Source organism: Enoplosus armatus, chromosome 21 (genome assembly GCF_043641665.1).
Source record: "Enoplosus armatus isolate fEnoArm2 chromosome 21, fEnoArm2.hap1, whole genome shotgun sequence".
Taxonomy (NCBI): Eukaryota; Metazoa; Chordata; class Actinopteri; order Centrarchiformes; family Enoplosidae; genus Enoplosus; species Enoplosus armatus.
In genome coordinates, this window is record NC_092200.1 from 12,239,768 (window position 1) to 12,266,708 (window position 26,941).

Genomic DNA, 26,941 nt, shown 5'->3' on the forward strand with positions numbered 1-26,941 from the left:
TGTAAAAAGAATCACTTAAATTCGGTAATAATTTCGACTTTGGTTAATGTTTGACTGTATTTTAGATCGGATATCATCTGGAGCCCAGCCATCTTCAGAGGTTTTTCAGATGTTTGCACCAGGCCTGACCTCAGTACTGGGGTCACACATTTTGCCCAAACACCAAAGCTCAATATCAAAAAGATTATATTTAATTGTCACAAAAAGTAGTCAAATTTAAATATGTTATGTTTAAAAATAGCAGAATCGCCCTAAACAATACATACCATGTGAATGTAATACCTCCCATGTTCCTGCAACTCACATATTCCCAGACTAAAATACAGAGGACATGACGTTGGTGTCCTCATGCAGGCAGGGACTCCTCAGCCAAATGAGGAGCAATTTAATTTCATTGTTATTCCAGTCAGATGATACTGTTTTGGTGTCAGTTTATAATCCCTTCCCTATCTTTATCATCCCACCTTTAGACAGCAGGGTGGCAGAGATAGTTGGGGAGATCCTGGTTCATCCATCTTGCTGTATGTTCTTTAAGCAAGACACTAAGGCCTTGTAGATCTCAGAGTTGAGGGGGATCAATGAAGCATCTAATTGTCTGACTGTTAATGCTCCATTAAACTAAATTAGAATTAAACATTAAAATAGTTGCTTTCAATAAAAGTCTCATCATATACGGGTCAGTGGTGTTAATTCAGATATGTTTTAGGGGTTCTTGACATTTGAAAGATTATAAGGTTCACATATACCCCCAAATATAACCACATTAAGCCAGTAGACCCTGTTTTATAAGATTTATCTTACTCCCTATACTGGAACAATGTAGTTGTTGTTTTGTTGATTTGATATTAAATTGGACTTCTGTTCAGTTTCCATGTTGTAATGGGGCACATAATGATGGGTACACTGAAGAGTGAAAGGAGTGAGTAGTCACTCTCTTATTGGAATAATTTCAACTGAATGAACCGTAGAGTGAAATTAAACTATTTCTCAATTTGCTCGAGAACCCTAGAGTCTCTTTAAAAAAAAACCTATGGGACTGCCTTTGAGAGTCTCTGCTTCAGAGCAATGTAGGAAAGAAAATGGTATTCCACTTTTGGCCTGTAGGTGTCCCCATAACAAATTCCCGCCACTCTTCCATCCTGTTGGGTTAGCTGTGAGCTCCCTGCGATCTCTTTGACTGTTTACTGTTTACAACACCAATGGCGGAAGTCGCTTCATTCTGTAAGTTTTTATTGAATATTTACGACGTATAGCAATGACAGCTGTAAAGTGTGAAGTCGGGATATTAATATTGAAACATAGTATCGGTATGTGTGCTGTTTTTGTCAGAATAGTACGGTTTTATCTGTGAACAAAGGGAAGCAGCATGGTTCAGTGCTCCATCGTCTCGCCGTGACATCTGCACACAGCTGCGTTAATAAGTGGTTAAAGTGTTGTGAAACTGAATGAAAAGCCGCTGGTAAGGATTGGCTGCTAACTCCATTTCCCAAAGGAGGTGCTGCCTAATATGTGTCACGAAAAGTTCAACAGGGTCGTTTACTGTTAAGGGAGCTTATCAATCAGTTGCTGAGCGATGTTTTTAGCAGTTTAGCGGTGGGGTAATGCATCACTTGCTGCTGCGTTCAGCCTGCTTACGCATTAACACAGCACAAAGTGTGGCAACAGTGGTTGTTGTTGCAGTAAAGCATACGCGTATGTATACGTTACCAGATTTAAAGTCTGCCGTTTTTACTTTGAGTACTTAAGAATACTTTGCAGTTGTAAAGCTGTAAGGTGATCAAGGTGCATGATATCATGATGTTTGTTGTATGCTATTGTTGTTCATGCATGTTTCAAAGTGGCAGAAGGAATACATTGTGATACATTTATTTTAATTCAGTGCAGTTGTGACAAAGGGATGGCAGGTGAAAACACGATTCAGAATTTAAAAAACATTTAAGTAATTATTTCAGATATTTCATGGAGCAATTTGGAATTACATGTTTACTGTTGGGAATGAGAATGATAAAAAGAGTTGCTATCTTTTATTTTAATTGTGAAACTGTTGTACATTCTGACATTTGTCGCTGCTTTGCATGTGTTAGCCAAAAAACTGACTATCAACTGACTAATCAATTAATCGACTACTTGCTTCAGCTGTAATTAATTTTATAACAAATTTGGCTGCCTTACAGATTTGTTACCTCTTCAGCAGATAGTGTGACGACTGTCCTGGCATGCCTGCGTAGTAATATTACAATTATCATGAGCAATGTATTGTTTCAGTTAGAGCTGCAACGATCAGTACATTAATCTAAGTTGATCGAAGGACAATCAATCTGCAAGTATTTTGATAATCGATTAATCATGTTTAAAGCAAAAATGCCAGTCATTCTGTGGTTCCAGCATCTTCTGTGTGAGCATTTGCTGCTTTTTGCTGTTTCATGTCATTGTGAAGTGAATACTTTTGGGTTTTAAAAACAGGAAATGTCACCAAAGACTCTCTATTTTCATTTACAAATGATTAATCAAGAAAATAATAACCCTAGTGTGATCATTGTGTCTTGAGTTATACAGTGATCCAACCTTAGTGTCATTGTGCTCTCGTGTGCATGTTAGTGTTGATATTCAGTCTGCTTGTTTCAGGGGGAATAATTTGGCCAGAGCCTAAAATGAAATGACTTCCTTTGATTGGTTTAAAAAAAAAAAAAAAGAAGAAAAAGATAAAAGAAAGAATATCAACAGGGTCTGTCGTCCTCTCCTCAGTTCCAGGTGAGTCGGCTGATTGAAGACAGGCTCCTGTGGATTCTGGCCATGGATGAGGAGTTGACGCCTCTGGACTGCCTGCTGCCCTCAGGTACTGCCTATCAAACACACATTCCCTTGGCGCAAACACGCATACACACAATCAATCAAATACGCAGGTGCATGCACCGACACACATGGTATGCTCACCCACAAGCCATATCTGTGTGTGGGTCCACACACAAACCAGGACCCAAACACAGACGATCTGTATGCATCTGATCAAAACACACACTTACTCACATCACTGTCACACTCGTCTTCCTCTCCCTGCCTCTCTCATTCACTCTGACACACAAACGGTCTTCAGGGAATTCAAACTCAAAAACAAATCAATGGCACTTTCATGACAACAATGTGTATATGTATGAGATACACTTCCTTGTGTCTTTTTTGTTTGGCTGCGTACATAATGAATCTTTACTGAAAGAGGGGTTGATGTGTTTGCTTGTAATGTTAGCTGTTCGAGAAAAACAATCTTTGAAGAGGCATCTTGATTATTAAAATATTTCTAAAAATAAGTAATGTCGCTCCTGAATATAATCCCAGTCATCACATGAATTCACTTTGTTCAAACGCAACACTGGAAAACAAAGTTCAGTCTGACATTTGACAAAAACAAAATGCCACCCACATTTATTCTCTCTTTGCCAACTGCATGGAGGCATGTTTTTGTAGCAAGACTCATTTCCTCAAATATGTTCTGCATCTGTTGATGCTCTTAAAGAAAAATAGAACTCTCCAGATGGTCAGCACTGTCTGTCCTACAGACCTGAGGAGGAAGCTGGTTATAGCTGCCTTTAGCCATTGCTCTCAGGTCAAGGTTTATGTGAGCTCCCTGGTGATGTGTGTGAGTGTGGAGAAAGGAAAGCTGATATGAGCCTAAGGGCAGGTTTTACCCAGAGCTGTAAAGGTCAAGGGGATCGTACAACAATTTGGCCTGTCGAGAAGACAGCATGCATGTAGTTCTCTCCGTCTCTTATGTCTCTTTTGTATTACAGCTACAGTTACATTTGTTATTTTCCGTGAAATGTTTGAGATTTATTTTATAAAGAGCTAATTTTATGGCTGACATGAAAAATATTCTTTCCTTATACATTATAGCACAATTTCATTTTAACAGGCCTACAATGTAATGCTCAATGTAATGCTCTTGCAAAGGCCGCTGTAGTTTTGCGTCTGTGCATATGTTAGTATATACTAGGGTTAGGGCATTTTTTGTCATTATATTTCGCTAATTTAAAGGTCTGCCTCCTTGAGAATTCAACAATAATTAACCTATGAAGCACAATTCAAGGTGTGTGCGAATAGGAACTGGCAGTTGGAATTGTGCCATATTATGAATGTTCTTGTTGCACTGATTTCAGAGGGGGCTTTCACAAAACAGGGCAGGGACTAAATGACATTAAGCCGTCCTGCGTGTCTGCTGTCCGATCGATCGGTGCTGAAAATCATCGTCAATTTATAAATCATATTTGAGAACTTGAAAACTGAATGTGCAGTTGTGCACACTGATCATTTAATAGCGTAGTTATGTCATTCCCACCTGTTTGTTCATTTGGAGGCTGCACGCCATCGGACCTTTTTTCAAATAGTGCGGGACAGCTGTTCAGCTTGTCTTTACAGCTTATTGCCTAGCAAAGAACTCAAGGTGATTTATTTTGTTTAATTATTTTGTTTAATAAGAAGACTAGCCCATAGGCTGTGATGTTTCAGTAAGAATAGATTTTCACATTAAAGACAGCGGATGTCAGAGGATAGGGTGAAGGCAAATTCAAACCCCTGCATGCACCGCACACACCTGTGCGGATATGTCAGCAATCGCCGGTTGTAGCCAGTTGGAGAATTTTAACATATTGCCCAACCCTAGTATATACTTGACATTCTCGCACACGTGTGTGATTTGCGCAGAGCTGGAACACAGAGCTGGTGTTGATTTCCAATGCTTGTACAGCGCGAAAATCAATAACACACAAAGGCCAACATCAGTCAAGAGACACTCACTTCTGATAGGATGCTATCAGCAGTTTTGAAGCATCCATTGAAACAAATGTTTACTCAAACACGTTAGCTAAACATTACAGGCTTCACTCTTGACTTTGCTCACTGTACAAATCCAAGATTTATTCTAAAGATTTCACAGGGTGTGCAAATAAACCCCCAAACGGTTGCAGAACAGAACAGAACAGAACAGATCAGAGCACACACACATCCTCCTGATGACATCATTTTGCTGAGAAATCTGTCACTTGCTATCAAAAGTAAAAGATTTGTCTGAGATTCCCTGTATCATACACATTTAACATCTTTCTCTCAGCTGTACAGTATAGTGAAACACTTTCCTCCCATTAGATAAGTTCAGAGTATATTTCAATGGCTTCTTTAGTTTAATCTCTTGCAGAAAATGCTTATCTAGACTCACATTGGAGAATATAAAAACTGCCCCTGGATGTCTGCATTTTAAAATCCCAAGTGTGCACAGTTAGCTTTTTAAATTTCACCATTTTAATTATAAATGCCTATTCCTGGAATATCTATTTGCGAGGTTATGTGCTTGGATTTTATGTGTGTGTGTGTGTGTGTGTGTGTGTGTGTGTGTGTGTGTGTGTGTGTGTATGTATGTGTGTATGTGTGTTTGTCGTATTTATGCCGTCTGGCACAAGATTCCCAAGGTGACATTTCTTTTAACAGAGCACACGAAAGGCCGCGCATCTCCTCTTTTCTGTGTGTGTGGGGAGATGAGTGTTTGTGCGACGAGGGGTTATCTGAAAAGTCACGGCTGGTTGAGTTTGTCTTTTGTTCTCTGTACACTTCCAGCCAATTAAGAGACAAGACTGACAAATCTACTCCTCCTCTTTCTCCTCCTCACCTACCCCTTCTTGTGTCCTCCTTTCTTTTCCTCCTCCTCCTTTGTGTCTCCACTTTATCCTCTCTTCCCTTCCTCTTCCTTTTACCATACTCTGCCGGGGTTGACTTTCGCATTGGAAATGACCTTCCAGTGTTGTGAACTTTTTAACAACATCAAGCCCGCTGCTGCAACAAAGTCACAAACACAAAGGACAATTTTTCTTTTCTCCACACTTTCTCAGTCAAGCCAAAATGCACTCTTTACACTGAGGGTATGAATCCAAAAAGGCTTTTTTTTTCAGGACACAAGTTGATGAGAATTTCATGACACCTAAGTATATTCTTCTTCTTTCTTCTTACCGTTGCTTTGTCTGGCCACCCACTGCATTCACGATGCATCGGGAAAGGTGTATTGGGAAAGATACAAGCTTTATTTGCCATGTCGTGTTGTTCCGAAACTGGAATCCAGTTGTGTGGAATTTACATAAATACAGTTTAGGAGAGAGGGAAGAGGACATTGTAATCACAGAGTATTGCTTAAGCTTGAATATGGCGTTTTGGCTTTGCTACAAAAGGCAACAACTTAAAAAATGGATGAGAAATCATTCATGAGGGCAGATATGAGAGTGAAAGATAAATGAGCAAGCAATGAAATGGCTAAGTGTGAAGACAAGGGGGAAGAGAGGTTGTGCTTTAGTCTTTGGTCCATTAAGGCTTTTCTTGCAGCTCTGTTTTTACTTTGTCAGTGAATGCAGAGTTTTCCATTATTTTTTTTCATCTCCTGTGGATAGAAAAATGACAATTCTAAAGTATTTGTCAGGGGATCTGCATTAGCAGCAGAGCAAAGGAAAAGCTAAAAGCAAGATGGATGGGGGGGTTGAGGGAGGAAATGGATTTGTGAAATGATGCACCCTGGGACAGAGACTTTGACAAAGAAGCATGGAGGTACACTGAGAGGAAAGACAGGAGCTATAGGATGACAGGTTACTTTCATTTGGGCTTTTTTGAAAGGGCTTTCCTCTGTTGTCATGTAGTTACAGATGGTGTGTCACCAAGGTCAAGGTATTCAAATGAGCATCGATGAGATGTTTGCCAGCTTAAGTGGATAGATTTCCCTTTTTAAAAAAACCCCTAATACTATGGACTTTGACATTGATTGCGAGGAGAGTAAAGGTGCTGTAGTTAAGGGGAAAGTGTTGCATAATTTGGATACACATTGTCTACACTCGTTACGTTTTCTGATGTTGCAAACAAACCACTCACTGCTTAATTGGATCGAGTGGGAAAACATTTTGAACTTTCACAAAACCAAGATTCAACATCATGACTCGTTTGGAATGGTTTCTGTTTTTAATCCTCCCTCTTATTTTCCTGTTTCTGTGTAGAGCATCATAATGACTTCATTATCAGCCCGTTGTTTTCATTTTGTTCTTTATTTTTGCACATTCAATGCTACAAACAACAGCCCTCCGATCTGTACTTGAAATGTATTTTTTGAAACATGCAAATAGTTATGTATTGTGTTTTTACTATGTGGCCATTTTGCACCATCGTCTATATGTGTCTCTATCCGATTGTGTCTCCATCTGCTTTTCTCCTCCTTCTGTCTTCTTCTGCAGGCACACAGAGGATCTGTCTCGTCATTCTGAACCAGCCTGTTGATGAGGACTACCTACACGTCCTCTGGAGTAAAGGTATATCTCACACATCACCGACACAGATCAAACAAGCCCCCTTATATATATATACATATATATATATATATTTGGATCCCTGCATTGGTTTGCACTGAGCATGTATTCCCCTGTTTGTTTTTTTTCAGACTGGCCTGTCTAGCATTCACGATGCAAAATCTTAATTGCTGCCATGTCATTGAAAATGCCCCCTACCTGCCCTCTGCCCACATTTCCTGTGAGATGTGTTTTAATGAAGTTAAAGATGACATAATTATTTTGCAGAAAATTATTTTCCTTTCTGCAAGGGTGACTTTATTTTATTTTAACTCCTGTGGCTGCATGACCTGAACAATGATTATAATCAAAACAAAGATATTATTATACAAAAGGTATTTCCATTGCATTCACAGCCTAAATATGCAGCTTCATTTTGTTGCCCTCGAGACACTGACTTTTTTGCATCATTATTAAATGGCATAATGAGTTTTGAATCTGACATTTTTCAGACGCATGCATCAACAACTAAACTGTGTCTGTATCTGTGTCAAGCTGAAACAGGGTCATTTAAGTTCACAGATAAACCTGAAATGTGTATGATCGTAAAAGAGCTATATTGTAACTTAAAAGGTCTGTATGCATTTCATTCTTTATTTTCATATGTCAACAGTTTTTACAGCACTGAGCCATATACTTAAATATACAGTTTGTTTTTATAGACGTTCGATCCTATTGAAAGCACTCTGATAGCAATTGTAAGGTCTCAAGGTAACAAGGATGGTACATCCATTCAGATTCATTCGAGTATGTATACATTCACTATAGACAATTGGTTGGTAAATAATGTGAACACCGGTAGTGGCAGTAAGTGTCCGCTCCACTCAGCGGGGGAGTGACATGTCGATATAAACAAACCCACTGGACCCGAGACTCCTGCATTCCGAATGTGGGCGTCTGAGCTGTTGCTTACATCCGTGAGGCCTCTTGCAGCCTTTCACCAGTGAAGGGAAATGGTCTGGTTAGTGCAGGATATGTGGTTGTTTCTCACCCTAAAAAAATTCTCATTGATGCACAACCCGTGCTTATACACATAAAGTTTCATAAACATCTAGCAGGACAGGGGCTGTACAGTCATATTCAAACATATCGTACGTGTATAATACAAGCTTTCCCGTTTAGAGTAACATGCCCAAGGGCATTTTGATGATGAAGAAGATGGGGAAAAACTGTGCTCTGTCACTTTCACATCAGCAACCTGCTGGTCACAAGTTTTCTGGCAGTTTATGAACAAAGGGAGTCCCCTAGATTCCAACATATTTGTAGTTGGTAACTAGAGGATATAAAAATGGATTTGATTTTCCTGCTGCTTCATGAATACTCCAAGGCCCTTTATCAGAGTAAAAGACAAACAAGAATTCAGAAACATGCACAAAAGGCTCATCGTTAAAAGAGGAAAATAGGTTTTTGAAGGGAAGTAGAGCTTCAGACTCCCTGAGGTGTCGCTTATGAGATGCGTTGATGCATCACGGTTGTGCTACTTGGCTGTGATGTGTTAAATATGCAAAGCTGACTTTGAGCCTTTAAACCAGACAGTGTCATCTTAACCTGTATCCTACAACTTTGTATTTATTTCACATCTGGTGAACTGATCAGAAACAGAGCCTAATGTGCTGAATTTGTAGTTGTTTTATCAAGGACAGAGTTGAGAAATGTGGCCTGGATCACTGGATCTCAACAGTTTTAATGCTGAGACCATAAAAACAACAACAAATAAACTGTAGGCACACTAATTTATGAAAAATGTAATACACATATTTATGCAATCAGGGAAGAAGGTTAGTAAACAAAGTAACTTTGAAGCCAAACTTGTGATTAAAACCACATCGGATTGAATTTTAATGAACACGGCTTTGATATTCTTATCAACTTAGCAAAAACCCAAGAGGCACCTGAGCTCTTTCCATCGCACAGCAGTCACACAGTTAGATAGACGCTCTTGATTTTTGCCTTTATACTAGAGGACCTCCAGAAAATGTTTAATGACATTAGACAAAGCAATTCCCTGATCTGATTTCACACCAAAGGTTGCCTGGTGCCCCAAGATAAAGATTCTTTGGTTAGTCTATGAAGTGAGAAGAATAGAAAATATAGAATTTGAAGAAAAATATAAAACAAACATCAAAGGATTTTGATACCAGTTGCTGCACAATACGATCTAGATCTGCACAATACTATCAAAAATCACATTGCTTGTTTTTCACAAAATTGCAGTTGCAAAATGATGTGAAATGCATTTGAACAGCAATTTGTAGTTTTTGAAGAAAATTGAAGACTGTTTTTCAATATCTAATAGATTTTTTTTTTACGCCCTGTTGATTATAACTGACCCTCAACAGTGTGAGGAGTATCAGGATGTATTTTCTTTAACATCCTTCCTTTTTATTCAAACTGTGACCAGACCAGCAAAGTTTAACTGATGTGGTTATGCTTCAGGGATTCAATATTACATAAATGCATTGTGGTATTGCATATCCTTTTGCTGATTGTCTCAATAATTTTTCACATTCAATACTTGCCAGTAACACAGGAACAAGAATCATAAGGCAAGCATTGCATCGAATCCTCTAACCAACCAACTGCACCATTGTGAGATAGATGGCCACGTCAGATGTATTTTGGCACTATGATGCAGCTTGATAGGGTCATATGGCAGATTTGGGTATTTGCTCCTTTTTTAGATAAGGCCACTTGTAAAAAAAACTTCAGAGATTTTGGGTGGCTTTTTAAATGCCACAAGCAATGCTGTGGTGTGGATGTCAGAAATTGGGAAGCTTTCTTGATCAGTTTTCCTCTTGGCAGCAGTGCACATGGGACTTGAAGAAGTTTTGACAGGATCATGATGGTGCATGAATGGCAGATCTCAGATCTTTCGCAGTGTGATGGTAAACACGCTTGTAGCAAGTTTATCGTTCCTTACTTGATATGCCATGTATTTTTAATGTTGTTTATGAGATAAGCAGATGTCAGTGTGCGCATGAGCGTGTCTGAGTGTGTCACTCTCCAGATGGTTGTTCACCTATAGGTGTCGTAGCCAGGTCTCCACCCTTACAGGCGCAGACATCTGCACACTCACACACACGTACACGCATAAAGGCACTCTCAGGTCCTCTGATGTGCTGCCCCTGGGCCCCCTCTTCACCTGTGGGAGAGGTAGAGCAGCAGGGAGCAAGGGAGCGATGGAGGCTGGAAGAGCGCAACACTGATCAAAGGGAAACTCATTTACAGGTGCCGAGTGCGATGTTGTGAAGTGGGATCAAGCTGCTTATCTCACTCACGCACCCTCTTCACTGATCTAGTCCATCAGTCACCCACTTGCTCATCTAGTCAGTCACCCACTCACTCGTTCACTCAGTCAATCAGTCACTCATTTACTTACTTACAGATCCTTCACTTACTCACTGTGTAACAACACAAACAAGCAAATCAATAAAGCAATCAGTGGAGGGAACTCTCTCTACAAGACAAAAAATCAGCCTGTGTTTACTACAAGTGCCTCTTTTCATCATTTGTTGATGTAGAGCAGCTTGCTGAAGTTTGTGAAGATCACCCATCAGCCAGTCTAGTATCAGCCTCGCAATCAAGGCCGGTTGGATGACGTGGCTGCAATGCGTTGGCGTGCACATACACACTTAAGCACATGTGTCAGGTGGTGTAAATATGTATGTGGAGAATTCGAAGAGAGAGGGCTGATAGATAGAGATCAAAAGAAAGCTAAAAAGCAAATTGTTATTCCTTCAGTGGAAAGGAAAAGAAAATGAGTGGAAGAGCTGGTGAAACTGTGCCACCTAGAATAACAAAGAGAAGGATAGAATAGAATTAATAGAATAAAGAGTAACAGTGTGGAGGTGGACAGAAAGAAAATTAGATGTTTGTGCAGGAAATCAATCAAATTTGAGGCAAGGTGTAGAGAGCAGGGTGGATCTGGAGACAGGGTGACATATGGAGGGGGAGAGGTGGACTGATAGATGAAGGGAGGCCGCCAAGGCATCATAATAAGGATAATAATCTTTTCACCGCTCTCTGTGACCGTTTGCCCTCTCCTATACTGCGCTAAAGCCCCAACCTGACGGGCATTAATCCTCACCACCAACATCATCAATACTGGCCTGTTATAGAATATACCCCACAGCTGTGTGTGTGTGTGTGTGTGTGTGTGTGTGTGTGTGTGTGTGTGTGTGTGTGTGTGTGTGTGTGTGTGTGTGTGTGTGTGTGTGTGTGTGTGTGTGTGTGTGTGTGTGTGTGTCTACGTGAACGTGTACATGCATCTTTTCTGCATCAAACTCAGAAGCGAAAAAGCACTGAAATGACAGGTTTAGTACTGTGTGTGGAAGTGCATTATCTCCTGCCAACCATATGTATCTATCACACAGCAGAGTGAGTGACAGGAGGAGTTGGTTCCGAAGCCTGCAGGGAGGGATTATTATGGCTAGTTAATTTACAAGGTCAACTCCTCTGACTGCTTCTGCCATCCCTGCGCAGCTCACATCATATCACCATTAACATTCATAAGGCATCTATGTCTCTTGCGATTTTCTGTTGAGTTTGTTTGTTAAACTCTTATGCTGTGGAGAGAAAGAGAAGATGGAGCTGGTTAGGCTGTTGCATTCACAATTGTGGCGAACTTCAAACAGCCGGCAATTCATTGTTTTCAATGGGAGAATGACAGTAATTGTATCTTCAACGCCTGTGGGCAGAGTGCAGATGGAGAGATAATCTTTCTCAAGTTCAGTTTACCCACTTTTGCCATTTACTGTGACGGAGACAAATTGAATGTTGAGAGATCTAGAAAGGCCGACACTCCAACAGGCATTTGAGAAAGATTTTCACACAATGAAAATCAACATTTGAATAAGCTTGACCTGCCTGTGTTTGGAGTCTTAAGAAATTGTGTCAAGAACAGCAAGCTTAAAACGGCACTCCTGAGTATTTGACATGCAGACACAAGGACAATTAAAGCTACGAAACTTAAAAATATGGTTGCACACTCAAGGACATCAGCCTTAACACAGGGAACAAAGTGCTTTACTGAGACAATTTAACTGACGGGGACATTACTGATAAATACAAAGCAGAAAAAGTAAAAACAAAAAAAAGTACGGGGTTTCACCCAGGAAATTGGTTTGGGGATCACAGCCCTTGATGATACTTCCTGTCCAGCCGCTCAATACAAATTTCAAACTTCAACTCGACCAGACTATATTGGATAAAACGTGTCCACCTGGTGATTATCAGACTAATGTCAACCTGGTGTCTTACCTGCAAGGAATTTTCTCACACATAAGCATCTGATTGTTTCTGGGATGTTTGTCTCTGCTTTTCCCTACTCGTAAAAAGTATTTTTTTTCCCTGACATTGCAATATCAATTAAGTAGAACTTTTTGAGGTGATCTGTGGCTCCCCTGTTAAAGGTACCCTATGGAGTTTTGAGCACTGGTAGTGATTGACAGCTGGTGGTGGTAATAAGTGCAGTAATGCGTGAACAGAGACAGTGAAGGAGAAGACTGTTAGCAAGTGAACATGGATGTAAACAATGCAGGATTTAAAATATTTAAAAGATTGGCTTTATAAATGCTTTATGAGGAAGAAAATACATTCAACACATTTGTTGGCCCACAAGGATACACACAATATGTTTACAAGAAAACTCAGCAGGGCACCTTTAATTACTCTGTAGTAGCACACGTACGATCTTACTGATCAATGTCGCATGTCATCTCGTTATCAATGTAGTTACAACACGGAAGTTTAAACAATCGTCTCAATCATTGAATACATGGCCTTTGCTGTGTGATGTAGCGCGACTGCTCATTTTCCCTGAACCTTAATAGGGCTAATATGATTTGTCATAATATCATCTGACGTCAGCGGAGGCACTTTTTATTTCAGACTAAGTGGGAGGCAGTACAGAATGTAATAACAGGGTGAAATAATGTTAAAAGAGGTTTTAACATAAACAAAATATTGAAAATGATCACTCAATATTTGTGAGATCTGGAAGGGACCTTGTGCTTATCAAGTCGAGTGTTGGCAGGAGTCTCACATGATAAAATGTTGATACAAGTTTGTGGTTGACTGTGTGAATGAAATAGGGTCAGAAAATATATATAATTGGAAATTATACAAAGTAGTAGATTTTGAAAGATTGGTACTTAAGAGCCACACTTCAATCAATCACATCGAACCTCTCAAATTTACTGAAGCTGTGTGTGTGTGTGTGTGTGTGTGTGTGTGTGTGTGTGTGTGTGTGTGTGGTGTGTGTGTGTGTGTGTGTGTGTGTGTGTGTGTGTGTGTGTGTGTGTGTGTGTGTGTGTGTGTGTGTGTGTGTGTGTGTGTGTGTGTGTGTGTGCGCGCGCGCATGTGTTTTAATGGCATGCTATGCAAACAGAGCTGAGTAAATGATTGACAGACAGAAGTAACTGTTCTAGAACCACAAGTCTGAAATTATTCAGTGTGTGTGTGTATGTGTGTGTTCATGTGTGTGTAGATGCTTATGCACAGATAATGACTGATAGCTTTACAGTCTGTCACCATCAGGCTTAAAGAACAGTTTCTCTGTTTTTCGAGAAGTTGTCATTCGAAAAGTTTTTCAGCCTTTGCACTGTCAGAGATAATGAGTCATTTACATTCCAATCATTTCTTGACGTGAAACATAGACAGCAGGTGGTGGGGGTTATGAATAAAAGCACTACCTTGAGTATAAGTGTCTTATTTACATCAATGCAAATACATCTGCATTCTCTTACTTTTTAAGCACTCAAGGCGAGGAGAAGAATATCCCCCTCTGTCGGAATAATCATTCCCCTCCATTTAATTCTCCTAATCGAGTTTGCTTTAGTGTGTGTGTGTGTGTGAGTATGTGTTTGCATGTGGATTTACAGTATGTAGGTGTGACACAGTATGCATTGTTACATGCTAAACATGTTTTTAGGGGTCAATTTAGTTAAGTGATGTCTGTGAGGTGTGGAAATCAGTTTACAACTAGAAAGTCTGATGTTTGTTTTACCATGAAGTGTGAGGTATGTAGTCACAAGTTTAACATTATTGTCATGTTTATAATTAAACACCTTAGTATGCAAGGTGATATTCTTGAAGTTGATACTGGTTTGGTGATGCAATTTTTTTGAAACTGTCAGTAGAACTTTACATTACATTAAACGGTAAGTAGAACTTAATGTTTTTTTGAGGTTATCTGTGGCTCCCCAGTTGCGCTGTGGAGCAATGTTTTTACGAGTGGGTCCCCGTTTTGTAAGTATTTCGTTTGTGCACACAGGGATTCACGGACTTGGACATGTGGGCAATGTGAACCACACTGATGATGATCATTTCACACTATTCCTCTGTGGCGATAATGCGCCAAGAAACATGGCAATGAGACAACAAAAGCCGGGAAGAAGAAGACCGTTAGCTAGCATACATGCATCTAGATGGGCAAAATGATGCTGTGGTGAACGTTCGGTCACCTGATATTGAATTAATGACCTTTTTCACTGCAGATATTTTGGCAGGTGTAATTAGATAACATGGCAACATTGAAATCAACTGCATGCCATTTAGGTGAGCCACTTCCAGAGTCCTGCTATTGTGCATGCTGGCTCACTGGCATGGCTTACTGGGACACTTTAACACATTTGGTTGGCCTCAAGGATACACAATGTGTTTTGGTGAGAAACACTGAAAGCAAACATAACTTTTGTTTGTGTACAAGAAAACCTCACAGGGCACCTTTTAACTGGGTCTGTGTGTAACCACTGCTTTCCTAGACTAAGGCTTACATTCACCAATAAACAACTAAATTGACTGCTGTGAGACAAGATTTTGCAGCTCTGGACAGATGTCACAGCAGCAAAGATTTTCTCCTCCTTATGGGTGATTGTGAGGTATGCAGTAGAAGTATGCCGCTGAAGTTATAAAGTAATCTACCAAGGATGTGTGCTTGCTTGCACACATTATATTGGCCAGTACAGAGTGTTACTGGATGTGTCGCAGCAAAAGTTGAGCCAGTCTCAGTTTTTTTGCTAGACGACCACATGTTTTTTTCCCATAGGCCCTTGCATTGGGAACCCCTGCTGTGCCAGTGCAGTAGTGTCATTGAAATGAATGATGCGCTACATTTTTGAATCAGTGTTTATGTCAGTATGTGCCCACCGTTAACAGAGTTAAAGAGTTATTATAATTTTTAGATAGCTGCTGCCTGAAATGCATGGTGCTATGAAGTCAGGCTGTTCTGAAGGCAACAGAGAGTTCAAACCACTATGAGCAAAGTGATAAAGTGGGGAATGAGTGTATATAAAAATGGCAAATAACGTGAAGTAATTTCAAGGTGAAATATAATTTTATTTTGACTTGTAATACACTTTCCCAGATTGCATGTAGTGACTTGTATGCATGCACATGGCACACACATGTACACTCAATGATGGGTTTGGGGAATGGACACAGTTGGAGAAAGAAAGTCAATGAGACAGCAAACACTCGTACAACAGTTGCTCGTCTCTTTGGTGCAAGTAGAAAACTGCAGCTGATTCTTTGAAGTTTTTCCCCCGTGTGCACCACAACAGCCCCAAACAGAAAAGGGCTCTTAAAAAAATAGACTGCCTGTTCAATTTGAATAGAATGGAGGCCATGAAGGAGACATTTGCAAATAGTTTGCATCTAATGAATAATATTTTAAGAATAGCAAATAACAGCCTCATTTGTCTGTTTTTAAAATCAGAAAAGATAAGTGCTCTTTCGCTTACTTTGCCTTCAGAAGGTCAAATAAAACTTTGTAACCATAATGCATTACTGATTACTTTGTAGCATGCTTTTTGTAATGTTTTCATTGGCAGAAAGGACATTTCTTTCTAACTAATTTGGACCTTATTCAAACTTAAGGTTTGTGCAGTGATTGAAGTAAGTGTATTTATTTAAAAAACCTTGACATTACTCATGTTTTGTTTCCAAACTAAGTGCTGTGTTTTAATTTGCGCATTATTGTTATGTTTTTCCTTTTTCTATAAATGTATTCTTGTGCACTCAGCGCTCTGACAGCCAGATGTATTAAGCATCAGACTCTACCCTTCAACATTCATCTTTGTGTATCAGTGTATAATAACATTAGTTTAATTATATGACACTTGTCTAAACAATTCTCATCAAAAAGTGTCTCATGTATGTTGCCTTTTAAGAATCAAGCCAGCCAGCTACAGAAGCTGTATGTGTACTCACAAAAACTCTGGACATTGTTTGAAAGGATACCGCACCAGAAGATATTTATCAGAAGTAGCACTGGAAAGATATCAAATGTGTGATATGGCTCCTACTAACAACAAACCTCAGTATACAACGCCCTGTCTGAGAATAATCCCTTTCTTCTTTGGTTATATTTTAATGGCAGATTTCAGTGACTGTAAGGTGTACCATCCATTTAAAATGAATTGCCTTCAGTTACTCAGGCTAAAGTGTCTCTCTATCTGCCTTTCTGTAGCTGTCTTGAGGGCATGTGCTGATGGAGCTGCCAATCACCTTTATAACATCACTGCTGGAGATCGAGACAGGTGAGTCCATCTTGTGTTCACATTTGCATGGGTTAATTTCACTTATATGTGAAACTCCTCTGTGCACGTAGTTGTGTGGTTATGTTTGGGAGAAAGATGATGAAATTTAAAAAAATGCACACTGTTTATTTAATAGCATTGTGTTTGTTTTTTACCACAAAAAGTGGCAGCAGCAGTACTGGATTGTGCATTCAGCAACCCTGTGTTTGGTTGCATGTGTGTGAGTGTGTGTGGGTTCCAGGTGAGAAAATGCCTACTGTGTATGTATTAACGTTTGTGTGCACTCTGCCACCATATTTTTTTGTGTGTGTGGCTAATGGAGGACTGCTGTCAGGGTAGAGATGGATCTGGGGTTCACTGTGTCCCTGAAGTGTTGAGGCTTTCACATTAACACCCTGAGTGTGAGCATGAGTGTGCATTTTGTCAGGGCGTGAATGTGATGTTATGTGTGTCTGTGTTTGTCTGTCTACGTGCATGTTTTCGCAAATCTGTCGTCGAAATGGCCATTTTAAGCTGTAGACATCTGAGGTGAGGACATTTTTGCAAAGTGACGTCATTTCGGCCCATTCACACTTTTTCAGTGGGTAAACGTACTAGTTCTTGAGTTTAGGACTTTCGGTTAAAGTTAAAGTCTTTAATCCTTTTTAAAACTAATATAGGGTTATTATCAATGTGTATGGTTGACTGTGCTGATACAGTAAAAACCGCATGTTTACTATGGTTACAGACCCTTTGCATACTTTGCTATTAATGATAACCAAATTATATGATGGAGTAGACTTTACTTGATTGGCCAACATTCACTGCAAACCAATAACACTGATGTTAAATGATAAGCACTATATGCTGTAATAAAATAAAAGGAAAGACAAAGGTGGTTGTTTGGAGGAAAGACAATCTCGGCCAATCAAGATCATAAACAGGAGGAGGTAGAATAATTTAATTGCACACTGCAGTGATGACTCAGATTACCACAGTAAATGCCAACAGCAATCATTTTTTAATGTTTAATTATGCCTCAGGATGAAATTGAGGCTGCTAAGTTAAGGTTAGAGCTAGGATTACAATTAGGTTCGAGTTAAGAGTATGCACATACTGAGTTACAGTTTTTCATCACTAGTACAGTAGGACAAACATGCATGTACGTGTTTTGTGTGTCTACCAGCATGTACATGTATTTTCAAAATAAAACCAGTCATGTACTTCTGTCTCGGAGTGTGAGTTTGAGCATGTTAGGCCTCCTGGCATCACTCATACTTACGCAGTGGTGCTGACAGCCAGGCCTCCCTTTTAGCCCGACCGCTCCCAACCCAAACTTCTGTCCCAAAAAGTTATACATTATACGAGGAAGGTGGAGAAAAAAATAGTGAGAAAGGGGAGGAGGGAAAAAAGAAGGGGATGTTTAGGGGTGGGGATGTGTAAATCAATCACCAGCAAGTTAAGATGTTTTTAACCTAACATTACCATAACTAATGGATTACAGGGAGGAAGGGAGAGAGAGAGGCAAGTAATCAATCAAGGCTAAGTTTTATGAGTACTGGTAACACAGACGACAGCAGCAGCACGTAATCAAATAGAGGGAGGTATAAGATATAAAGAAAAACAGGAAAAGAAAAACAAAAGAAAATATTAATAAAAAGACATTGTTTGATAAATATTATTTTGAGACCAAGATAAAGACATAATAGATAGCTGAGCAGAGCTGTACCTGTATGTGGGTCTGTGTGTGGGCATCTGCCAGTCTCTGTGTATGTGTGCGTACATGTTAGGGCTTTCATGTTTTCCCCAAATTGTATCGGAGTGAAACTGTTACTGGGACTTTTTTTTTCCACTCCCAGATATCACAGTGAAAAACTTTAGTTCAAAAAATCAAAACTGGGCTATTTTGTTTGTCGCATACACACAGAGCAGAGCCTGCTGAGGTCCCATATCTAAACTGTAGCTTACACATCAACAGACTCATGAAAAGATCAGCCCCCCCCAAACTCTTGCAAGTAATGCTGACAAATTGTGCTGGCTCACTGCGGGGGAACACGTCGGCTTTTAAGATCCAGTTTTAAAAAGGGAAGCCAGCAAAAGTGCTCCACAGTTTGTGTGCTGACATCACTTTGACCACATTTACTAGTTGTGCTGGAGAAGATGTACCTCATGTCAGATATGTCTGTAGGGAAACTGTGTCTGAGGTGGCGAGGGCAAACTAAAATCTAAAAATTGTAATAATTTTTTTAAAGGGTTTTCTTTGAACTGTAAACGTTGACAAACCAGTCTGAAAAAGCAACGGCCTTAAGTTAGTGGTGTGTGTGTGTATTTGTCCACACGACTGCCTTTGACTGTGTATTTCCACAGAAAATAATGAGAATAATAAAGTTTCCGGCCAGCCTCCTGCTCTGTCACAAGAACAGAGTGGGGGCAGAAGGCCTCCCACAGTTAAAAGAAAGGTGCCATGTAATTTTCTGTCAAAATAGCCTCAGTGGTAGTCATTAGGGATGAAGAGAGGAGTGGGGTTCATCAGGGTAAGGCTTTCCGCCTCTCCAGATGAGTCAAGTGACAATGATTCTTCTTCGCTGTATGGGGTATCAGAAGACAAACAGTACGTATTTATTTTTTCACACAAAATCCAGATGGATCCTGGATGCATTTAAATGTCTTTTTTTAAATGTGTTCTCTGTTTTGATTCAAGTGACCTCTCAGCTTCTGTAAAAGTATGTGGCGGAAACATGTTCACACTACACATCTGCTTTTTAAACCGTACTGTATGCAGAGTATTCTGGTCTTTGATGATATACATGACTGACATGTATGCACTCAATTTATCCTCGTTCTTTTCCTGGTATTGAATCTCAAATACCCTCCTTACATACTTGTATGAAATTGCTCTAAGTCCCATAATTGTGCCTGTTTAAGTGTTTCTCATCCACACATGCTTTTTCTCTCTATTTAATTGGTCTTTTACTTTCCCTCTTATGTCATCATTCTGAATCTGCTACTTCATGTTTTACCTCCAGGCATCATTGACATGCATTCATATATAGATGCATATTTACTGCACATTTAATTACAAAATAATATTTTGTTTAGCTGTTGATTAGGTTAATGACATTAGTAGTTTATATGGCTAGTAAGCCCTTTGCACGAGCTGTACTGAATCTGCCACTGTGAGTCAAATGTGTTACACATGTTGTACTGTTTAGTTAGATATTATTGATATTTTCTTCTTCATCAGACACAGGCAAGGACACTGGCCTATCCACATACAGTTGTAGACTACAGCTGCTAGCTTTAGCTATATGCATTATTGTCAGTAAATGATTTAATATTATCAACAGAACTCTCATCTGTCAAAGAAATGCACCTAACTACTCACAATCACAAAACTAACACACTGATATTCAAAACATTTTAAGCTTACCAACATATGACCACTGAGCAACTGTCGGCAATGTAAAGCCTGTCACCTCACAAAATGAATTGGTAAATTATAGTTACATACCAAACTTGTACTAAAATTGCTCAGGCCTTTTCGTCTGAGCCGAGACCCCATGGCTCTCCTGTAAATCTAACCCTGTATCTTCCCCATTTCTAAATGAAAATTGTATTTTGTCTAATTTGCACATCTAATCAAAGGATAAGAAGTCAGGAGATGGATGAACAGGGAGAGAAACATGGCTGAATGTGGGAGGATTGTATTGTAATTGTACACAAGCAGAGTTTATAAAATTTGCAGCTGTGTGTGTGTGTGTGTGTAGAGTTACTGGAAGATGCAGACGTGTGAATGTGTCAGTGTTTGACTAGGCATGTGTATATGTGGAAGAGATTTTCAGAGCATGGTTGTGTCAGCATATGATTGTGTATGCGTTTTGGTTTGGAGAAGATAATGCTGTCAGCCTCAGCAAATGAAGTTGTCAAGAGTGAGACTACTTATTTTAGAAGACTTAGTGGCAAAGAGATATCTCTGACAGTCTCTCTTTCTATGAAAGTCTCATTCCATGTTTTTTTAAGACCATAAATTTGTATGAAATGCCTTGTAATCATTATATGATCCATTCCAAGATTTGTTATATGTAAATATGCTGTAATCAAATCACACAGCTTGGGAACTGCTGGGGTATGGAGAATTGTGTGACCTAAAAACAGGGTCAGAGGCCAACAGTTACGAGGATTACACTGCAAATTAAACCAGGTAGGGGGTTTGAAATACTTGTGGATCAGAGATAACTGGTAAGTAACGGTTCCTTCCTCCTAATTGCTTTCAGTGCGATTATAAAAGAGCTTTTTTCATTTCACGCTCGACATGAATCAAAATAATATGCTGCGTCATTTTACAATAGTACTGTTTCATTTATTGTGCTGTCTTTATGTATTTATTTCTTTGTTGCATGTTTGTGTGGTAGGTGGGTATAATTAGTTAAATATGTAATGTTACTGCAGTAGATCTGTTCTGTTAGCAGTAACTACAATTATATAGCTATAATTGATTTTATTTTGTTCTTTGTTATCATATTTTTTGTTAAGAAGCTCAAAGCCAAACTAGTTTTCTTCTCATTTTTAACCCAGATAGGATCCCACTACACTTGCCATGCTGTTACACTCAGAGTGAAAATTCCCCTCTGTGTGTATTGCTGTGTGTTGGAAATTGACGTGCTGAGTTGAGTTGATGAGCATGGGGAACTGGGCTTTGTGAGGGCTTTGCACTTTTGTTTCTGCATGTCTGTTGTGCTATCATTAGTTTTTGTTAAGTTTATTGTATTAGAATTGTAACAGTTAAGGTTAATTAAAATTCCAATTACTCCCTCCCTCTTTCTCTCTACTTTTCTCTAGTACACCTAGTAGCCCTAAGAGTAATTCTGAGAGTTAATAAAGTAAGTGTGTGTGTGTTTTGGGGATGAGGAGTGTGTGGAATTATTACTATGTCTGGTTATTAGTCTGATAGCCTACGGGCATCGCGCTGATTAACTTTGGGATTTGACACTGTTGGAGCACAAATCACTGGATCACTGTTGGATGAACAAATCCAGGTACTACAGACACACACATACATGCTTTCACAATCATACATCCAAGCATGTTTTTATTTTATTTTTAATTTCTTAATACAGATGAACACAAGTACATGTCCATCAGAGTGCAAGCAAGCTCACACTGTTGTGCCTTGAGGTTTTTCTAATTACAATCTTTGTTGCAGTGGGATAATAAGATCTCTGTTGGCCCCGATTGGTTATTTTTCATGTCTTCCTTTGCAGTACTGGTTTATTTTGAAACCAGACACATATAAACCGCATACAACTCACATCTACAAAGTAAAACCTTGCCTCTACAAACTAGTAAGACCTCATATTTAAATGACAAAATTGGTTGTTTTCTACCTCTATGGTTAAGGTTTGGTTAAGTTATGCAACTCAAACTACTTGGTTAAGGTTTGAAAACATTGTGATCATTTAAAAGAAACCAACGCTTAACTGTTGGTAGAAGACAGGATGCTGTGGCCTACAGGCACAAATCTACCAGCCACCCCAACCTTCTTCCCTAAGAGATTATGTCTTTTTTCTGGTAAGGACAGTCTCCTACAAACACACGCAATCAACCAATATTGTCTAGCACATGCACATCATTTGTCACATATTTTTGTTTGTCTTGTGCGTTCATGTCAATGTTCACATGAGTCAGAGAGCTGAACGTGTCACAGTGCTTTACTTTGGCTTGTTTATGTATTTGAGTCTTTAATGATGTCATCCAAAATATTTCCTTCGCCCCTTCACTGGCTCTCCTCCTCTGATTGGGAGACAGGAGGGATGAGAGGAGCAATCAGAGCCACATCTCCTCAAGTGATGAAAAGACGAGGAAAGGGAGAAGAGTGTTCGTCGTGCTGTGATTTAGGAGATGATGAAAGATATGAGGGAGAGAATATAAACAAAACAACAGTTGGTTGTAATGAAGTGGTCATATGGAAAGATGGTGTCAGGCTTGGTTTGATGGAAACAAAGACAGACATAGACATGAAGAAAGTATAAGAATAGGAAAAGACAATGTTTTTTATCTTAATGAAGTGGTTAGAGGGAAGGATGGTTGCCTTAATTACACAGAAAAGTAAGTATTGCAGAGCAGAAATGAGACGTGATTGCAAGAGAGGGTGTAAAGGAGAAAGCGGCATGGGAAGGCGCTTGGTGGATTGGTGGGGAGAGGAGAGAAAAGCAGGCGAAGAGGATGCAGAGAGAAGGACACACAAGCAGGCTGATAGACAAACACATACACACAAACACAGGCAAAGGTCATACAGCCAGCCCCGCCACCCGATACTTAGACAAACTGGCGGTAAAATGCTCTATTTCCCATCCAAATTAAAGTGTCAGTTAATATTAATGTGGAAGTGAAGACTGTCAGACACACAACACGCAGACACACAAACACACGCACAAACAGCATTTACGCTCACGCTCACAGACACAAATGCAGAATTTAGAATCTCGCCTGGTCAATTACTTTCAGCCGCTGGAGTCATGCACACAGGTCACAGTGTGTGTGTGTGTGTGTGTGTGTGTGTGTGTGTGTGTGTGTGTGTGTGTGTGTGTGTGTGTGTGTGTGTGTGTGTGTGTGTGTGTGTGTGTGTGTGTGTGTGTGTGTGTGTGTGTGTGTGTGTGTGTGTGTGTGAAGCTCAGATCAGTCCCAGTGTCACGTCTCATCCCATCTGTCACATGAAGGTTATTTCTGAGTGGAGATGCAATTGTGGCTTCCTGTATTAAAAGAAGGGGGAAAGTGTGCATGTGCTTGTGTGTACCTGCTTATTTGCAGATGTTTGTGCATATTGTATGTGTGTGTGTGCACATTTCAGTGCCTTTGAATGTGTTTGTATGGACAAGGAAAGTTTTTACCTGGATCACATTTTTTGTCCAGCTCAGGGAGTATTGTGCTGGTTAGGTGTGTGTGCTTGTATTACTCATGTTGTGGGAACATAAATCTGTTTACACAGTCACATTGTGGGGATTCACCTTCCTTTTGGGAACAAAACGCAAGTCCCCATAATGTAAATCATTACATTTTAGGGTGCAGACTTGGTTGAAGGTTAGGGTATGGTTTAGGTTTAGGCAAGTAGTGGTTGTGGTTATGGTAAGTCTCCAGGAAATGAATGTAAAGCCTCTTTCACACATAGTTCCCAGTAAATTACTGGGATAACCTTTCAGGCACTGCTAGTGACATTCAGGAACATTTCCGTCTTGCACATTTTCACACATGTCATGGCAATGCCGGAATAGAGTGGGCAAGTGACCCACTTTAAATGAAACCACGCCCACCTCTGTATGACGAAAACCTTGATGGCTGTGCTCAAACAAGATGTGATGACTACATTAGCTTGTAAAATAACGACATTGGGTACTGAATTTGATTAATTTACTGTTTATCAGACCACAAATGAGACAGGAAATAGCACGCTAGCTAGCTAATTCTTAACTGTATGTTCAGTGGGTGTCTGGTATTGAGTAATGGGAAACTTTAATTTTGAAGATCTATGAGAAAATAGTTTGAGTCGAGCATAGAGGCTGTATTATGTGTACCTCTGGTTGTCTCTGTCTTGTTTCTTGCGGTTGGTTTGTAAAACAAACAGCCTGTGGCGGTGCTGACACAGCAGGTTGCTGGGCTGCTCCTCCACACACACAGAGCACTTCTTTGCCTGAATCTCCAGAACCAGCTTTGGGCCCAGACCGGTCTGCTGTCAAAACAAACCTTGCTCTGCCACCACCAGTAGTCCTGGCTGGAGGGACTGCGACAGCCAAAGAGGTTGGTGTGTTTACAGGGGAAACTACAGCTCACAATCTGTACACAGATGCAACCAGAGCAAGCCTCTATGCTTGACTCAAACTATTAGCTCAGTTAACAAAGGTGTTTTTGTCCGGTGCCAATGTTCTTGTAATGTATTTTTAACAGGTTTGCGAGACAAGTAACCATAAACAAGTCATTGATTCAAATATGTCATCAGCGGAGTCTTGTGATTGGTTCGCTTGCTACACATGAAAGCGTCTTTCATCAGATGGATCTAATCCTTGACCTGTTGGTCCCTGCAATGTTACTGCTTTCATACACAGCCGCACCGGCATTTTCCCTGATAAGTCTTGAGGTGGGAAATTGGATGTACAGATTTCCCTGAATAACGATCCCTGGAAATGTTCCTGAACATTTCAGGGATAGACTGCATGTCTGAAAGGGGCTTAAGTTAATGTAATGTCCTTTGTGAAGTGAAGTGAAGTGAAGTGAAGTGAAGTGAAGTGAAGTGAAGTGAAGTGAAGTGAAGTTGTGTGTGTGTGTGTGTGTGTGTGTGTGTGTGTGTGTGTGTGTGTGTGTGTGTGTGTGTGTGTGTGTGTGTGTGTGTGTGTGTGTGTGTGTGTGTGTGTGTGTGCGCGTGCGTGCATGCATGTGTGTGTGGGGCAGCAGATTGCATACAATTGTTGTTGTGTTTGTCTTGCTGTATCTTGTTGGTGTAAATGGGAACACTGAGAAGGGAGGGAGGGAATAATCCTTCTGTATCTCTTTCTTCAACCGACCGAAACATCATTCTCACCTCTTGCTGGGGAGCAGACACACACACACGCACACACGCACACAGACACACGCACACACACGCACGCACACACACGCACACACACGCACAAACACGCACAAACACGCACACACAAATACATACACCACCCAACCAACCATGAAATCGTAATGTCAGACCTGTTAATGCCTCTACATAGCGGCAACCACATCCCTGCGTGGTCCTGCTCCTTACACATAAACACACACACATAAATGGAATAAACAGAGAGCTATCTGTCTCTCTCTGACAGGAATGTTCCACTCAGTAGTGGCTGGTAGAGTTTTGGCTGTTTTCACTGATATCCGCAACAGACCTTGTTAATTCCTACACCGTGGGAATGCAGGTTGCCCCAAAACACAGTTGTATTTGGATGAATGAAATACATAGGGACATTTATATTCAGAATGCATAGCCTGCATGCATATATATTCCCAAACCTCCTACCCAGTTTAATTTTCAGCTGTAATCCTCTTAATTGCATGTATTAACATGGTAGTCCTGCCAGGTTTATGTAGTTAACAACTGATATTCTGTATTGCTTCATTTTTTCAGTTTTCTGAGAGGCAAGTATGGGTTATGCGAGTCAGAAACCAAGGAAAAGTAGGGCTGGGTGAATAAATTTTATGCCAATAAATAGCATTTTGATTTTTTGGCCTCGTATAAGAAAACATCTTTTCTAAAAAAGTAAATAGTTTAACCGTTTATAGGTGGTATAGGTTTTTTTTCAGTTTGACTTATGTACACTTCATGATATTGTCTTATAGTATCAGAATTTGGTTGGTCTTCTAACCATCTATCAGTAGTCCACATATATAGACCCATTCCTAAAATATTTAAACATGGATTATTTGTATGACCTTATTTCACCATTTACTCCTAAAGTATACTGCGTTGATTGAGCTGTGTGTGTGTGTGTGTGTGTGTGTGTGTGTGTGTGTGTGTGTGTGTGTGTGTGTGTGTGTGTGTGTGTGTGTGTGTGTGTGTGTGTGTGTGCGTGTGCATGCGTGTGCATGCGTGTGTGTGAGACAGGGCCAGGCTCAGTGCCACAGAGAATCACCCTGTCACTCTCCATGTCTCTTCGTCTTCCCCCGGCGGCGTCACTCCTCTCTCTCGCTGCACAGATCAAAGAGCTGACACATGCCCCGATGTCCTCTCTCTCCTTCTCTCTTCTATCTTTGCCTCACACTCTCTGTCTTTCTTGCAATCGTAACCCTCTCCCTCTGTCACTCACCCTCTCCTTCTATCCTTACATCCAGCTTTCTCCCCGACTATATCAGTGGGGATTTTGATTCCATTACTGCCGAGGTCAAAGCTTTCTATGCAGACAAGGTGAGTGGAACACAACTTGCACACACTCTCAGACCTACAGGTGTACACACAGAGACATACTCACATACACACATAAACAAAAAACTATAGGACTTTAGGCAGACTGAAAGGCTGGACTAAATGACTCAATACTAGCCTGAAAT

At 40.1% G+C, this 26,941-nt stretch overlaps 1 protein-coding gene across 1 annotated transcript in view; it reads left to right on the top strand.

The window, feature by feature from the left end:
* Positions 1–1,192: 1,192 nt before the first annotated feature.
* Positions 1,193–26,941, top strand: part of tpk1 (thiamin pyrophosphokinase 1) — a 57,994-nt gene continuing 32,245 nt past the window's right edge. Inside the window, exons 1-5 of the mRNA XM_070927888.1 lie at positions 1,193–1,221; positions 2,746–2,836; positions 7,251–7,325; positions 16,831–16,900; positions 26,726–26,798. Coding sequence (XP_070783989.1) covers positions 2,794–2,836; positions 7,251–7,325; positions 16,831–16,900; positions 26,726–26,798 — 261 coding nt within the window. The 5' untranslated portion in view covers positions 1,193–1,221; positions 2,746–2,793. The remainder of the gene's footprint in view (positions 1,222–2,745; positions 2,837–7,250; positions 7,326–16,830; positions 16,901–26,725; positions 26,799–26,941) is intronic.